This window comes from Ornithodoros turicata, chromosome 7, assembly GCF_037126465.1.
Source record: "Ornithodoros turicata isolate Travis chromosome 7, ASM3712646v1, whole genome shotgun sequence".
Classification (NCBI taxonomy): Eukaryota; Metazoa; Arthropoda; class Arachnida; order Ixodida; family Argasidae; genus Ornithodoros; species Ornithodoros turicata.
In genome coordinates, this window is record NC_088207.1 from 18911160 (window position 1) to 18929764 (window position 18605).

The window sequence follows — 18605 nt, forward strand, 5'->3', positions numbered from 1 at the left end:
TGAAATATTGCGTTGTGAAATTGCAGGGGCGGCTTGCATGCAGATGGACCTTGTCCTCATTCTTGCTTGTTGCTGTGGGGACGGTGCCGCTTTCCCCACCATAAATATCTAAAATGGAATGGGCACTCCTTATTTATCATTCTTACGTTGTTTGGGTACATCATTATTAGCAAAAGCAGACCTTAATTACACTTGTGCAAGCACGAGTAATGAATGCAAAAAATGTAGATACCTGATATGTTGGAAGACTCGGTATTCGGTATCGTAGCGTCGTTTGCCGAAAACGGGGGATTTTCCAATTCAAGAGCTTCCATATTTGTACATGCAGCGGCAGTGATGAAACCAGCCACAGTATGGAGTTCACATTGAACATCCTCAAGGCAAGGTGTAATGCAGCATAATTGTGAGGCCAGCGATACATGCACATAAAAAGAAGAGAGTACTGAAATGTTAACTTCCAACAAACACAGATGGCAAAATATTTTGTGGATGGCAGGTCGTTATGTAAGAAAATAAATACCATGGAAAACGTTACAGCTATGTCCTGTTCCCTCCTGTGGCTGGACGTTCACGTCCTGAACATGTTCTTCACCACCTGAGGGAAATGAGTCGACATTAGTTTGCAGGCCCTTGACATAATAATTACCACCAGCCCACCCGCTCCTCCACTGCCTGACCCATCGGGATGGTGATTTGGGTTGCCTGGTAGATAAATTCATCTGAATGTAATTCAGTAGCAGATGTGACCGATTTCTTATTTTTTTAACAGTTTACTGACTAGTCGGTGTTATTGATTGATTGATTGTCTTGACTTTCTTCATTGGTATAATTCGCGAGATGCTATCTGGTGGTCAGTTGTACTAGCAAACCACTGATAACAACCAATTAAGGCATCAATGTGGGCAACCATTCCGGTCAATTAACCACATAGACCAATCACAGTGGCTCAAGTCATACCGTGCAATCAGTCGACCCATTCACCACGAAGTCAGTGAAATTTACAAAGGCAATCAGACAGAAAATGACTGAGTCAATTCATCAACCAGCCAGTAAGACGACGAAATAACCTGTCATTGACAACACGACCCTGAACAAGTCAAAATCAAGCCGTATCAAGAAGTAAAGAAAATAGTAATCGCCCACACACACACACACCTGGGCATAAAGAAACGCAATCATAAAATTACAGTAGTAGTCAATCAGTTGCCTATTCACGAGGAACTACATATCGCGCATCGTTTCATTAGTGAGTCGACTAGGCTTTAGTTTTTTAGTAATTAGCCCATACACCAAAACAGATTAAGTCCGTCAGAAAAATACGAAATGAAAAGTATAACCCCACTATAAGAGAACTAAATACTTCTCAGAACAATGTACTACGAAAAATCCAGTTTCTTTTCCTTGTCATTGCTACGACACACAGACTATAGCGCTTATCACTCTTCTTCAACGCTGAATGGAAACAATTTGCTCGTAGTTAAATTTCATTACACAAAACCCAATGTCAAAATGGTGCTATAGGTATCGTATACTTTTCAGCGTATGAAAGATGCTGGGACAAGAAGGCGACACGGAGAGATACAAAGTAAAGTCGATGTAGAGAGCAAAGCTGGCAAGAGAAAGCAGAATGCGCTAAGGCCGAGCGTTATCACTGCGACCAACAGCTTACACGTGCGCAGACAGCACATCATGTATGACTTGCCATAAGACAGGAATCAACAGCGAATCTTCTTAGAACGATCCTGATGAAATACGCACTTACCTATTTCACGTATCCTGTTATGTGAAACCGGGCTGTGCGCACAGTATTCATATTTTAGATGACGACTGCCGGACTCCACCATGTATTTCTTGCAGTCCTCGCACTCTTTGCATCTGCCTCTCGGCACACCCCAGAATTCCTTGTTTGTAAACACCATTTGGAAGCAGTTCACAACACATCTACAACCACGAGCGTGATTTAACTTGTCAGCCACAGAGGCGTCACATTTCAAAAGATGCAACCGACAAAACACGAAGACGCGATGTAGTGTCCTTTCTCGTGTGATACTGTAAACTGTTGCCAGATGAGCGACCAAAAGCGATCAAAAGCGGCTGTGATTGTTTGTGAACGCATTACGACGTAGAAGTAACGGACTCCCACTACAAGTAACACGTACAAGTAACCAGGAGAAGACGGGGGTTTTCCCCACAGGTTACCTCTACCCCAGCTCTTCGAGACCCAATTTACTTCTAAAATTCGCAATTTCCTGTGTTACCTCTACCTTTGAGCCGATGTTACTTCTAAATACACGTAACAACGGTCTAAAAGTAACAATGGAAGTAACTCCGGTAAGAGTGTAGGCGACGTAACATAGCAAAATTCGACGCCGCCTAGCCATGAAGCAACAAGTGCAACAGAGACAGGTATCTCAACCTGGCTTACCTGGACTAGAGAAATCATACATGGCTGATCACCCCTGTTGTTTCGAAGCTCGCACGGAGGTCACCAACCACAAAGACCTTGTCTGGGAGTCCTAGTTAGGATGCTATGTTTCGTCAGCTGAAGTTCGAGGCTCGTGGGTTATATTGAATTCCCTAAACGTATTAAATTCCCTACGTATTTCACCCAAGCGGACGCGAAGCAAGCATTTGGCACTCTTATGAGACGTATGTGCAGTGAACACTGGCGCAGAAGTGTCCCTTCTACGTCGTTCCTGCGTAAGGTGGACCCAGATCTCCGTTTTTATATGCCGTCAGCGCTTCCTCGACCCATCACGTAGGTCATCTACACGCTTCGCCTCAACGTGTCATACAGTGGACGACTTTTGTTTAAGCTCGGCATGGTCCCGTCCCCCAACTGCGGTCTGTGTGATGTAGTTGAGGACGTGGATCATATACTACAAGGCTGCCCGAGGTACAGTGCACACCGTTGTACCCTTGTGTCGTCCCTGTCCCGCCTGGATAATCGGCAATACTCCACCGAAAAGGTTCTTGGGTGCTGGCCAGCAAATCAGCTCATACCTGCCATGCGCGCCCTTGTGCAATTTCTCGTCTCGACGGACCTCTCTGACACATTGTGACGCCCTTTGTTTTTGTGCATTGAGATTTCGCTTTTGGTGCCAAGCTAGGTGATGATGTTCTCATTTATTCTGTTTCCATTCCGTTTCAAAGCGTCGAGCTTTGTGAAGTTTCCCTTTCTTTCCTTAATAACGCGTCCTGGAGTAGCCAGTCCCGAGTGGCTCGAGACACACATCTCCATTTTTTTATTTTAAAAATCAATCAAATTCCCTAGACGACAGTGAACGAAAAGCGACGTGGGTTACGCAATCAATACAGTACAAGTGTGTACAACCCCATTTCAGTTCCTTCAGAGGTCTGGAACTTGTCTGATAGTTGTTGGTATTGGGAGTTTGCCAGCGAGGGGGCAGCTCACGACATATAGTGAATCCCACAGCGTTGAACCACGACGTGCACACTGGCCGGAAGCTGCTGCAGCTCCTCGATGATTCATCCTCCGCTCTGAGATACGCATCGTTGACATGGAGCGAGCGTGGTAAAATTGTTGGGTCCTTGCGTTCCCAAGAACAGTAACTACAGGTCTATGGAATAAGAGGGGCATATATTTACTGCGGCGCATATCTTTATATAGGCCTGCGTGTTGGAGATGCGAGACATGAAACGACGTCGTAGATTCGATCTTGATTTATTGGGTGACGAATGACGGAACGTTGCAGATTCGATGAAGTTTACACGTCGAGCATTGTGCCGGCCACGAGGCGTTTTTATGCGGGACATTTTTATATGGCGTTCAATTTATATGTTAGTGTCCCGATCTGTGCGGAGAAAGACATAGCTATCGATCTTTTGCTGCTACATTTTGTGCGATCATGCTACATTTTGTGTTCGCTACCCCGTGGCTATCGTCCCAAGCAGCACGCCAATATTGGTCCAATATTGGACCCATATGGGCTGCCAGGGTTGCCAATATTGGTCCAATATGGGCTGCCAATATTGGACCAATATGGGGAGTGCAACCAGGCTCCATATTGGCAAGCCCATTCTGCGCCAATATTTCTGTGATAACACCAACGGGGAAACCGTGTTATATGAAGCAATATCCGGTTTAATATCCATCATTGATATTACTTCACTCTTCTTTCAAAATCGAGGGAGTCACAGCCTTGCAGCGCCGAGCGTGCAACAGCTTCCGCACTATAAGACCGTAGTTACTACGGATCTCGTGCATTTGAAGGAGCACAAATAGAAAAAAATGCCGACAACGATTCTGGGCGAGAGAATAGAAAATACCACTTGTGCAGTATATTGTAACTGGAAACCAGTATTGGCTCATTGAACTGCAACGTGTTTTAATTGAAAACCAATAGTGACCTATATACTAGCAGGATATTGTAATTGGGACCAAGTATCGGTGCACTGGGCTCAAATATATTGTAATTGAAAGTCAGTATGGTGCACCAATATAAGCAAATTGGAGTCTAATACGCTGAAACTAGAAACCAATATAGCGTTGTTTGCATGTGGTATCTGTCCTGGTGTCATTTCATACAAATCTGTATCTAATAAAGGTGATACCTTGCATATACCAGTATAGTGGCATGGTGGGGCAGGTGCTCTCTGAGCCGCGATGAATATAATAAGGTACGGATTTTGTTAGCAACGATAAATAATATGGCTTGGTTCTTTCGGTTTCTTGAATAACATCTCATGCTACGCATTTATCTATTAACAAGATCCCCGTTATGTCCTCCATCGCTCAGCGTTCGAATATTATATAATTTTCGATCGTTCGTTGTAGTGTGTACGAGAATCGGAACCGATTAATTAGCATCCAATCAAATTAAAATCAAATCATCATGCCTCTCCCGTGGACCTGGGCCCGGATCTAAATCGTATGCGCGGTTTTCAACCCCCACGACTGGTATGGACAGCGTTCGGAGACATCGGGAGCACTCTGCAGACGAGGACGAAAGCGTACAACTCTGGTCAAACTTAATAACAACACCAGAAAACACGTGGTCTCGTTCCCGAGCGCGATTACAGCAACCCTTGGGGCCGTGAGGAAACTTTAACTGAACAAAATTATTCTGTTAAATTCTTGAGCAAAATGATGCTGTAAAATTTAAAAAAATGTCTGTTAGTTTATCGCAATGATTTCGTTCGCTCAACATTCTCCCAGTGACTCTAGGGTGGCTGTTATCGCGCAGCGAAATCAGACCGATTTTTTTCAAGTGTTATTATTATGGTTGACCGGAGCTGTACAAGTCCATTGCGTACAAAACTGGCCACAAATTGGCAATGGTTTGAACAGCCACCTGGCGACATTTATTACACCCTAAATGTGGTATCGTCTGACCACAGGTTCTTTGGATGCTAAGAAATTGAAAAAAATGGAACACTTGACTAGCTAAAACCAAGAGGTACAGATCACCCTCTCGTTCGGCTCATTTCAATTTCACGCTGTTATTGTTGTTGTTATTATTTTGGGGATTTCCAGAGGTGCCCTTCCAAGCTCCCCTTTATGATCCCTCTCGCTTAATTACCAACTGTCGGCGAAGCAAAACTACGAAGCAAGCGAGTCCTTTTGTACGATTTATTTTATGACATGGCAAGAGGTAGTGAATTATACCCGTATGACCGGCCGTAAGACGATGTGACCGACCATTTCGATCCCGCGTGAGCAGGCAGTCACGTGTTTATCCGTGTGTGAGAGAGAGAGGGTACTTCCTCCTAGATTATATCCTCATGATTTCGACCTCTTAGTGGCAGGCAGAAAGAAAATAAAGAGTGCGGGAGAGGAAATAAGACGAAACAATTTGGCAGCAAGAAGCAATTTTATTTCTCGGCCGTTATAGATAGTTACCATTACGAGCAGATTAGCATCATGCACAATACTCGTGGGTCATCAGCAGTGTCGCCATTCCTTATCAGATTATGGCAGGCGAAACAGCGGAAATGTGTGCCCTTTGGCGTCCTTGATTCACAATGCGTCATCGTAAGTTCTGTAGTCTCCGTAGTCACTTTGGCATGCAGTCACATCATGGAGTCGATCCCACAACACGGGGAACATAGTCCATAGTGAACCGAACGCATCCCACTTCTTCTTCATGGTTCCCCACAAACACTTTGGTCTTTGGTCAAACTCTTTGGCCCCAGTGGGCGAATAAGCTGAGCACGTGTGAACTGAAACGATGCTCGTATTAAGCGGTAACCGCATACGACGATTTCTCGACGAAAAAACGGCCAACTTCCCCACCGGCACGACAACTCGATGGAAAAACGGCGGGAAGAACCGCATGCACAGATTTCCACTGCGGCGGACGGTGGCTTTCCTAGCGGGCGTTTCGTTAGTCCGTGTTAAATTTTGACTTCAAATTAACTGATAAATATTTTGCTACACATAGAAAAGTTATAGTGACACACAGAATAGTTCTTGCGGTCAATGCATATTCTCGAAGCAAGCGCTACAAAAGCGCCCTCAGACAGCAGCGAGCGGACGACAGCATCCTTCCCACTTCCCAGGTTAGCCATACGGGCATCCGAAATGCCCGCCACTGGTCCGGCACATCCACTCGTGGAACGACAGCGCGCGGAGCGGTCCTATTGGCTGCCGTCGAGCGGCCGCTTCCGTTCTTCGCCGAATTTTTCTGTCCACCGCTCTCGTCGAGAAATCGGTGAAGTTCCCATTGCTCGCGTCGGCTCACCGGAAAAACGGTGACGGTGGCCGTTTTTCCGTCGAGAATTCGTCGTATGCGGTTAGCGCTTTAGGTAACCTAATCGTGAGCGAACTTGAGTAACGTTCACGCTCCATGAACTGAGAGCCTGATGCCACATCAGCAGTTTATTCCCCAATATACCACCGCTGTATACCTTACATCACAACCTGTGGCTTGGCTTCATTTTTATTTCACTTTAGCTTAAACACCTTTCCTCACCTAATCCCCTTCACGTGAGTTCAATTCTCCTCATATCATGCTCTTCACACTCTTGACGTGCTAGAGGTCTGTAAAATGAGACGGTAAATGGGGATCGCAGGCAACGCTGTGCGCGCGAGCGTGAGCACCCAGAGATATCAGCCAGAGACGATGGTAACTGTGAATCAGTCAGCAGACTGAAGTGAATGAGCACGAGTCAGCAGCACAAGGATATACCATACACTAACGATGTCAGGTGACGTCAGGCACCTCAGTACTTTCCCCGAATAAATTGTCTTTAGTTGGAGCCTGTGTTGTGGAGTTACGTGATGCTAGATGTACCGAAAAGTCCACCTGGCTGTCTTACACTGGCTGTCCCGCGAGCGCCGACTTATGCATGTTGACACCTTCCCGCTTTCTAGCACGTCTCATTACATTGCAGGAAATGTAATAGTAGGTTACACATTTAAAGCAATACTCAGATATTATTTGCTTCTTACGATAATTCAATGAAATATTCTACTACAGACAACCGTCCTGTCAGACGTTTTGCTCAAAATCGTCGTATTTTCAAAGTTATTAGTGTTTTGCCGTGAGAACTTGTAGCGGGAGTGCATCCAGTGAACGAGGAGAAAAATGCAGAGCCTCACATCCGCTCGCGTGACGTTGCATGACATTCAGACTGTGATGGTCACGTGGGAGCCGAGGTGGCTGAGAGACGTCCGCGTGGCCTCGAATGGCAAGGCGGTGAGTGGGAACGCCCTCGTAACGTAACAGTGTTGTGTCATGACTTCGCGCGCACATATCCCCGCGCAAGAATTTAAAATCGCGTGTATTCCAGTGTGTTGCGTTAGCCAGTACTCAGTACTCAAATCATATTTTACAGCTTTACGAACCCAAGCAGCACGCCAATATTAGTCCAATATTGGACCCATATGGGCTGCTAGGGTTACCAATATTGGTCCAATATGGGCTGCCTATGTTGGCCAAGGGCCCGAAACGTAAGTGGGCCGAAAGTATTCAGTGTAGGCCAGGATAGCCGAAATGAGGACATAACTCTACTGCGAAAAGTAGCCAGGGTGGCATAACCTATACTGCCAGTAACCGAATTGCCCGAGCATCTGTCCTTTCGGCGCCCATAAATTTAGGGAACCCGCCGATGTCACTGTATGTGGGAGGCCGTTTGGGAAGACCTACATACCAGTGGTGTCGGATTCACGGGGTTCTGGGGTTGAACGTGGTAAGGTTTGTGGTTCGAAGAGCACTGTCGAAGTTTCGCGTGCAATAATTCTGTCCAAAAATATGAAACGGGAGGCGCGAGAATTACCAGGCTCAATGCAAGGGGAGAAGCAAAGGCACAAACAGGAAACGCGAAAGACTCGCGAAACACCAGACGTCTGAGGGAAATGGGGACACAAAGGAACCGCCGGGTTGAAGACGGTCGGTGGTTAGTCGCAATTAAGGCTCATTCACACATGCGTTTCAAAAAGCGGCGCCGCCTCAGCGTTCGCGGCGCCGCCGAGAGGGGCCTGTCACACATAGCCGAATCGCCATCCTGAAAACGGGCTTCGTTCTTGTTGCTATGTCAAGATCGTACCGCCACTTCCAGCTCTCTTCCTCAAAATTTACATTGTGAAGCATGTTCTCCATTTTATAATTATCGTGAAGCATTTCCGCTGGAATTATCAATCGTTGGAACGACAAACGCGACACAATACAGAGAAAGAACGGCAGAAAAAGCGAGACACATATTTACCTACCGACGACCAAAACACGGTCACACACAAGTCGTATTTATTTTCGTCGATTCCGTTGTTTGCGCAAATTCCCAGCTCATCGTTGACAGCTCAGACACCAAACAGCTATTGGTGACAAGGAACTTACTCACGCGGCGGCACCAAACACATACACACGCACAAATGACAAAAGATCCCAGCGCGGTATCGGGAGGCCCGCCATTGCCCGCCGGCGCCAAAAGGAAGCCACCTCACTCCTCCGAGCGCTCCGATTGGCTGGATGAAAAGCGTTCGCGTTTCTGCCCTCCGAAGCTGCAGCACGGAGCGGTTCTCGAAAAGCGGCTGGAAACGCTCGCGTTTCGCGGCGCCGCGAACGCGAAACGCGTTCAAAAAACGCATGTGCGAATCCAGCTTTAGCGAGATGCAGCCACAGTGTTGAGACGGTTGTGCCCACTTCGGGCTGGCGAGTAAGAACTGTGGGGACGGCAAGTGCGATGAACTGAGACAAAACGCCCGCACCGGTGTTGTGTTTGTGTGTTGAAAGCGACAGCGTGGAGGGAGGGCCATCAAGTCATCGCCGGCAGTAGCGTCACAGGACCGTCAAGAGCTTCAAAGAAGGCCACACCGTTGGAAAAGAGGTACGTATCGCGACTTGCTTGGCTTCATGTTATATGTTCACCTGTCATAGTAAGATATTCTAGCTGTTAGCTTGATTTCTGGCTCTTCACTCTCCACCGCATACAGAGGACCAAAATTACCGACTGTTGTCATTCACCCGGTCAGCTTAATTGCGTCGACTTTTCTTAGTGAGTCGCCCCGGAGTGATAACGATGGCGTGACACAGGATTAACTCTGGTAATAACACTTATCGACTCTGCTCCAAGGCAGGGTAAGCTAGAATTGTGACGTCACACAAATAAGCGTATTCCTTTGTCGTCTACTATACTACACTCTTTTGCTTGGTCATAACCGAGTGTTCAAATTTGTTCGTCTAGAGTTATTTTAGCAAAATTTTGCACTGTTAGCTGTGTGACCTACACTCTTAAAAATGAACTTCAACTCATAGCACGCTCCTAGCCAACCATCATCTCGAATGATATCGTTATCTGCCCCGATTTGTTGAAAATAGGGGGCGTACGCCTTTTTTGTGACACATATGCTGTTCATAATTGTCACAAAAAAGGCGTACGCCCCCGTTTTCAACAAACCAGGGCAGATGACGATATCATTCGAGATGATGATTTGCTAGGAACGTGCTATGCGGTGAAGCTCATTTTTAAGAGTGTACGGGGAGATTACTATCAAGATAGAAGGTTGAATCAGAACTGGGAGCACTTTCAAATCGTGCACAGCGTACCGGCGCCTGCATTAAATAGCGCGTGTACTTTTTATTCAACTATTTGGAATAGCAAGTATTTTGCAATGCTGTAGGCTACGTCATACAACAAGTGGTTCTTATTCACAGGGTACTCTGAAAAAAAAGGGAGTAACGGGGGAGTAACTCCTCACTTTTACTCCCCCTTTCATATAAGTTACTCCATTTAATTTCTGTTACTCCCCACATTCGAAATTTACTCCGTTGCCCATAATTATTACTCCCCCCCTCTTACTCCATTTTGCTGTGTTACTCCCCACACTTGGAACTTACTCCTTTGCCTAGAGTTCTTACTCCCCCTATAAGTTGGCTACTCCATTTTGTTCCTGTTACCCTCCCCACTTGGAAGTCACTCCCATGCACTATACTTCCACTCCCCTGTACTTCGACTCTAAACTGCTTACTCCGTCCCGACAACGCTTAACACTCCCTGTGATTGCGGAGACACTTTGCTTCAAGTTTTCCAGGGGCTCCGTAAGTATTTTTTTCATGGGCAGCATGCCCTGTCTGGGGTGAGAGTGGGACCTGATATCAGCAATTAATTAGTCCTTTGGCCTGATATCAGTTTAATTTGTAAATGAACACCGATGTAATCAGGGAAATTTGCAGAAACCCGTCCGCAAACATTGCCGAAACGTAAGCCAGAAGCTCTGCATGGCATGACAGTTACATCCCCACAGGGCATTTTATCAACTCCTCCATTTCACTGCATTAATGGGGATCCATAGGGTAGTGTCACTGCTGCGCTCTCAGAAAAAAAAGGAGTAACGAGGGAGTAACTTCCCACATTTACTCCACTTCCACTCCCCCTGTCAGTTGCTTACGCCCCCTTTCTTCCTGCGTTTACCATGTTACTCCATCACTGCAAATAGGTACTCCCTCTTGCCGGCCAAATTTTAATAGACAAGTGATGTGTGACATCACCCTCCTCCACTTTTGAGTTATAAACTTGTGTACTACAGCGCAGCCATCCATATATTGCATCATTCTTGTTATATATTCCATGGTTTTGCACTAAGGCTCTCAGCTGGTGAAGTTCTCACCGTTACGTGAAAGCACATCGTGAAATGTGACCTTCTGACACACTAATTACGTCGAATGCTTATCCCGAAGTTTACCGCGTTCGATAGTATTTCACAATGAAGGTTACTGAGGGAAGCTCGGGACTACCGAATTTCTTAGATGGAGATATCACCGCCCCCCCCCCCCACACACACACACCTTTTGTACACTGTCATAACACTTCCCTTCCTCTTTTACGCACAGCTTTTCCCATCCCCATCGAGTATATGCTATGGCGAGTTGCTTATAAGCGGATGCACAGATATTCCGAAATCAGAAATTTCACAGATGATTCCAAAGCAGCTGCAGAGACTCCGGCATAAATCTGTTTCATGGTGTCAGCATGATGCCTGTATAACTGGTGTCATGGTTACTCCTGGAAAATGGGGTAAAGGGGGTGTTCTACGGAGCAAGCCTTTTACTCCCCTAAAGGAGTTGTGACGACACCATTTTTTCCGTGCTCCCACAGCGGAGGCAGTGTTCATACCTTACCCGGTATTAAGAGAACTCCCTTTGGACCATGCCGAAAGAGGTCTTCAGGACATCATCTGCCTGACCCCGCTTGGTGGTGTTGGTACAGCTACTGCAATATGGGTGTCACGGTTACACCCCGCAAATGGAGTAGCGTGTTACTCCCCTTAGGGGGTGTAACTTTTACTCCAAAAGGGAGTGTTCCTTGGGACAAGCCATTTACTCCCTTAAGGGAGTCGTGACGCCACCCTTTTTTTTTTTTTTTTCACAGTGTATAATTATTTGGGAGGGCCTCAGTATTCCCGATTGCGAAATTCCTGATCTCACAGAAATCCACATCCTCGAAACACACACCACGCTGCCACTCTAACATCGCAAGCTGTTCGCATTATAGTTAATTGTCCTATCGTTACAATGTAAAAGATTATCGCTCTCTGATGACAGGAAAGGAGTGAGGAGAAACATCGGAGATCCAAAGCGAAAAGAAACGTTGGTCCTGCATTGCCACAGTTGAACATTGGTAGGGATTGGTAACAGTAGTTGTTCGGCGTTTGTAGGGATGTGTTGAAGTAAAGCGGGGCAGTCTTACTGTGAAAACCTTGGAGCGGTGCCTGTTACTCTAGTTAATAATTATAACCGCCTATAATAACCGCCACAGCGGTCGGTCGGTGGATTGCTTTTGCCCACCTGAGGGCTCTTTAGCGTGCGATGAAAACTCACCACACGGCACCCCGTATTTGATGTACCTCGCGGAATGTTACTCTGGTACAACCTACACAAGGGAGATCACGTTGCACTAGCAGAGAATTTCGAGTAAAAATTTTTGAACTGGAGTTTCCTTAATTCTGCTATTTTGGAAAGTAGCTGTACAGTAAATAATGATGATTTGAGCTGTATCTGAACTAGTTACTATTTGTGTTGTGTAAATGTACCTGTAAATTAGTTACTTGTATGTGTGTCGGAAATGGAGCTTAGTTACTTTTTCAAGTAACTCCTTCCAAGTCTGTAAAAAACAGAAAGCTCACTATTGTCAACACACATTATGACGTCACAGATTAGCAGATGAGGGAAGCAGCTTTCCTGGCTCACGAGACAACGCCATAACAGGATTGGGCGCTGCACCCGTACTTTTTCCCGAATTTCAATTCCAGGATATATAGCTCTAAGTTTTTCTCTCGTCCCTCCAGGCTCCTTCGGAAGACTCCGAAGCTGCGAATACCGTCACAGTAAAAGAATAGACGTCGTCTACAATGGCTTCTAATTATAATCGGGCATAACCTAGAACAGAGACTGAACTCGACAACACTCTTACCGGGGCAGTGAGGGCTTCCAGATCTGGAACGGTGTAAGTAACGTTGACGACTTGTGGCGTGTTTGCGGCAACAGGACATGAGAAGACGCGTTCACATGCATCATAAAATTCCACATGGAGGATTTCCACATCGTAGTTTTCTACTACCAGGTGAGTCACCACTGCGAGTAGCTCTTGCGAAGACTTATCTGCAGGGAAAAGCACGCACAGAATGAGTGACCGAAAGCAAAAACAACAACAACAAAAATAACACACACAATTATTTGATTTACGCAGATTAACTCGTACAACATGTTGCTCACTGGCATAGCACATGAATCTTGAAGTAATTATCTCTCACGTACAGTGGCCGGAGAAAGTTGCCTAACTTGACGTGTAAAAAAATTAAAGATCCAGCCAACCGATATAGCAGAACATTACAGTGAGAGCCACCGACATTTCAAGAAGAAACCGTTTTTAGGCCAGAAAAACAGTCCCTCTTCTCAATGATATCTTCCTTGAACAAATATGAATACAACAACACTAAATGATGACGATGACATGGGGTGTTTCACAGCGGTGGTGCGGCACCCTACCACATTGCACGGGAACATTATGTGAAGATGATGAAGGAAGGATGAAAACACAAGAAAGAACTAAAGCGTCTGAAGCAATCCAGTGGACGACAGGAAGTCCATAAACAGGTGAAGAACCCGACCATGGAGCCCAGGATCTTCATAAGGGCCAATGAGTGCAGCTAAAGTGAGCAGCCTCTTGCTGATGTGGGCCAGCTCACCACATAATGTCCGCCATTGCGGGCAGTAGAGTGAACATTCCTTAAGGATGTGCTGGGCGGTCGCCACGACACCGCAGGTGGAACAGAGGCCCGTGTCACAGCATCGGATCATACAGTTGAATTGCGAGGTGAAAGCAACATCGAGCCGGAGTCTACAAACAAATATGACATGTAGATTCCTATTGTAGGAAGAATGAATCTAAAGCACGGAGAATGACCAAAGTACTGAGTAGCTGGCCATACATGGCGAAGAAACGAACTCCCTTGAACGCCAGCCCTAAAGTGCGTACCACACGGAGCGACAACTAGTGTGAACCTGCGCGACGCAGTTTCCGCAATTTCCCTATTTCCCGTGGCGCGAAGGGCAGCCACGCCACAGGGGTGGCACTCAATGTATCGCTCCGTAGACGAAAGCGTGCTGGGTCCTGGTCGCACGTCACAGCAAACGTCAAGGCACACGTGACCTTAGAGAAGGCGGCGCCCGTGATCGGCGGCCAAACCGTTTGTAAACAATGCGGTTGTTGTTTCTGCGCGACGTTTTAGATGCCTTTCGATCACGGTAATTATTTTTATGCGGTAATCTCGCACTAAAACGCGCAGTTTTGAAAACATAAGGCCTCGTATTGTTGATGACTTCCAAAGATGTGATGACGACCGCCCGTTAAGACTCACTGAGCTGATGCGATGCACTTAAACTAATTAGAAATGGCTACCATGTTGCGGAAGAAGCACCGCATAGTTTACGCTGGCAAAATATGTTCATCTCTTGGCTTGATGACGACGGAGATATGTCGGTAAGCGGCAAAACGACATGTAAACAAAGTCACGTCACCTCAAAATGACGTTTGCTATAACGTGCGACCAGGACAAGATGGCAGTTTTGCCAAAGACACCCTCTTGAAGGTAGTTACAACAATGGCGGGCTTGTGTCACCCCAGTGAGCCACGCCGCTCTCTTTGTTTCCACGGAGACCTTGCAGGCAGACGATTCGTAGGGAGAGTCAGGCCATTATCTGGTGTTTTGCCGCCTCGTGGTTGAAATCCATTTTCACATCACCTATTTTCGCAAGTCGTCGTTGCCCCGCCCAAAAAGCATGAATCCAAGCAAAATCTGCTTATCACACATCTGGTGCGTGCCATTTTGAGGCTATCCGTCAGCAGGTAGACATTTTTGTTGTCGCACCGAATGTAATCAACCGGAATAACCGGCTTGTGACCCACAGCCGCCTGTGATAAGGAGGGTTTTGTTGCCAAACTGAAATATTTCAAGGGGGAATGGCTTTGGAAGGACGATGTAGGCACGTGTCCTCTCTTCGCATCGTACACAGCCACCAGCATCAATATGGCGTCGGCGAACGCACGACGACGGGACAATAACGGTCATAGAGACGCCGTGCTCATAACAATAGAGCACGGCGAGGGAGATCGTTTAGCCGTTACGTCCCGCAATGGCGTGCAGGCTCCTTCTAATGGCCAAACTCTCCCTATAAACGGCTCTGTTTGCAGGCATTCGGGTCATGATCATCCGGTGCGACACCAGAGACCAGAACGCAAAGTAACAGTCAGGACATGCCGGAAGGGGCGCCACCAACGCCGCACTTTCGGAAAGGTGGAGTGATCGTGGTCACTCTACAACCATGGTTTGGTGTTAAGCAATGTCGGCCGACATCAATAAACGTGTTGTTATTTAGGAAGCACGTGCAGAGCTGCTTTTCTTTTCTTATTCAGCAGTAGCAGCTTCTGTAATGGCGAATACAAGACTTCAGGAAATCCTAGGGCTCCTTGCGCACGCATTGCAAGATCCATCGAGTCAGGAGATCCAACGAGTCACGTGACCGGCGAGTCAAAAGATCCAAAGCGTCAAGAGTTCCAACCCGGTCAAGAGATCCATCGGGTCAGGAGATCCAACCGGTCACGTGACAGGCGAGTCAAGAGATCCAACCAGTCAAAGCGTCATACTGGTCAGGATTCCCGACAGAAAAGAAAGTCTATCCCTTACCATGTTCGTTGCAGAACGATTGCGCTGTACGTAGTATTAAGTTAGGAAGTAATATGACCGGTAACAGCGAAGACTTTTCGGTGTTTTCTCTCTTCGTACCACGCACGCACACGAACAAAAAAGTAAGCGAGCAAAAATCCTGAGGTTGTGCTGTAGGTTACGGCGGCGAGTCCCCCTTTTGCCTTTGCACGTTTATGTCCATTGCCCCTAGCGCCGTACCACGCTATGCCAGAACGGATGTTCGTTACCAAGAATATTGAGCTCAACTTACAAAGAATCGTAGGCCGCATCCTTGTCGCGTTCTTTTGATTGGCACCCACCCTTATCACGTTATTCTATTCTTTTACTGACCGTGCGGGAAAATACTGTCTGACTGTGCTTTCAAATCAACATTGACCTGTCACGTTCATTGACCTCAACCCCAAAATGCTGGGTATACTGCTGGACTCAGAGTTGTTTTTGTACTTTTGTGTCCATTGGCGCAGCCGTCCCCACGTTATGCCAGAACTGAAGTTTGTTACCAATTATAATGGGCACAGCCGCAAAGTGCTTTGTCTTTGTCCTTTTGTGGACGGCTGGAAAAATTAAGGGAAACCTTGATACAAAAAAAAAACACAAAAAGTAAATAAATAATAAACAGATGTTCGGGCATATGAAGCTATCTTTAGTAACCTGGGAGAGTCCATGGTCAGACGATTCCGCCATGTAGAACGTCTGTCCACAACAGCGACTTGGCTCTTCGACCACGAGCCTGCTGTGATACGAGAAGTGTTTGAATAATCAGCGTGTTTGAAACAGCGGCCGGCTCACCCAACGTGAGTGTACGTAGCCCACGCTAACCATAAAAATAGTCTCTCTAAAAATATATAAAAGTATAAAAATAGATCCAACGGGTCAAGAGATTCATCGGTGGATCTCTTGACTCGATGGATCTCTTGACGTGTACTCTCAAGCCATGAATAAGGGAGGACCTCGATATTCCTGTCGTGAAACCCCCGCTCTCGAACTTTTCTTGTCTGAACTTGTCTGAACTTGTCTGGAAAGAAGGAAAACCAAGGAAAATGTTGCTTCATAAGATGATATGGCGCGATTAAGAACATAACATCACTATTTGACCACTCAAATTCAGGGGTTTTCGATATGTGTCCAAGCCGTCTTAGCGAACGAAAGGCATATTTTAGCAGCCATTTGGCTCAGCAGGGCGGCATGTAGGTTACATAGTTGTGTACTTGCAATATTATGGCTGGGTAGTCACAGTCTGCCGTTGGCAGTTTCCCGCGCGCGACATGTGCATTTTATAGTCAGCTAAAATTTACGATAGTCACATGTTGTTTCAGTGCACGCTGATGTGTCGGCGGACGCAAACTTAACCGGCGTTGTCGGTCACTATATGGTGGATAAAGCTGATGCACTATATGGTGACAAAACAAAAGCCGCCGAACACGGATGAACTCATACTTGCGTGTCTGCGTTGTCCACATTATTTTGTAGTCTGCGTCGGCCAATTCTCGTTTAGCTGTTGATTGTTCTTCTTGAATCTCGATGATTGTTAAGTTGACCATAAATTGTGGTGGTCTTATGACACTATTTGGCTATGTTAGTGTGTAACTCGGGCAATGAATGTTCAACGCCTGATGCCACGACAGCAGTGTTTCTCCTGGCGACGTCTGACGCTGCAAGCACCAGGGCCCGCGACGTATGTATTTGTCGGTACACAGGAATAATATACAGGGTGTCGACGCTAAGTGTGAACAGATTTTTAAAAAATATATCAATCACTTTTTCCGAGATGAAATCAATTGCAATATAGCATATGCTGAAGGGCACTCCCTATGGAGGGATTAACAGCCTCCTAAGGCAATGTCTTAATTAACTTTCAATAATTAACTTTTTAATTATAAAAGCTACGAAGTTGCTCCAATGAGAACATCTGATCTCTTCGGTCACCATATACCAAAGCCGTTTTCAGAACAAAAATCCGTTCGATAGATCGTCCGCAAAAAATTCGTGAAGGAACGCCATTTTTTTCTTTATTTTATTCATTGCGCATATCTAGAGACGCGTCTTTCCTTCGCCACCAATACGAGAGGATGAAAGAGCACACTATCCCCTCTTGCGTCCTGGAGAAAGATTAAAAGAAAACAGAAAATGCAGCCCAAGATAAGGGCAGTCGCGATAGAGTCACCCGATAGATTTGTGTTTTTGTTTTGATTCCGCAAGTTAAAGCTAATCTTCGACGCATGTGGCGGCACTGTGCTCTTTCACTCTCTCACACCGGGGGTAAAGGAAAGCCGCTTCTTTGAAGATGCGCAATAAACCAAATAAAGAAAAAAAATGGCGTTCCTTCACGAATTTTTTGCGGACGATCTACCGAACGGATTTTTGTTCTGAAAACGGTTTTGGTATCTGGTGACCGAAGAGATCAGATGTTCTCATTGGTGCAACTTCGTAGCTTTTATAATTAAAAAGTTAATTATTGAAAGTTAATTAAGACATTGCCTTAGGAGTCTGTTAATGCCCCCCTAGGGAGTGCCCTTCAGCATATGCTATATTGCAATTGATTTCATCTCGGAAAAAGTGATTGATATATTTTTAAAAAATCAGTTCACACTTAGCGTGGACACCCTGTATATATATATAGTGGTAGTTATATATATAGCGTTTGTCTGCCGTCGGCATCGGCACGCATTTGCCGTAAGTACACCTGAACTGAAGAAGTAATACCATATTTCCGCTGTGAGGCTCTCATCATTTTCATTACATATAAAAATCGTTTTCCACGCGGCCAGGTGAAGGCGATGACGGCTATTCATCCTCCGTCGACGACTCTGCGAATGTCATCGTGTCGTGCTGTGTCTCCCTTGTGCGCTCGTACCGTGCCCTCGTACCGTGCCCTCGTAAGAACAAAAGCTTTGCCGGCGTGACTGCTGGACTGTCAGTGGCTTGAGAGCATTCTGGTTTG

The 18605-nt window shown here is 46.2% G+C and overlaps 1 protein-coding gene across 1 annotated transcript in view; it reads right to left on the bottom strand.

The window, feature by feature from the left end:
* Nucleotides 1–18605, bottom strand: part of LOC135400514 (uncharacterized) — a 374312-nt gene that overhangs the window by 347810 nt on the left and 7897 nt on the right. Inside the window, exons 3-4 of the mRNA XM_064632345.1 lie at nucleotides 12871–13058; nucleotides 6116–6131 (exon numbers count right to left, since the gene is read on the bottom strand). Of these exons, the coding sequence (XP_064488415.1) occupies nucleotides 6116–6131; nucleotides 12871–13058 (204 nt within the window). The remainder of the gene's footprint in view (nucleotides 1–6115; nucleotides 6132–12870; nucleotides 13059–18605) is intronic.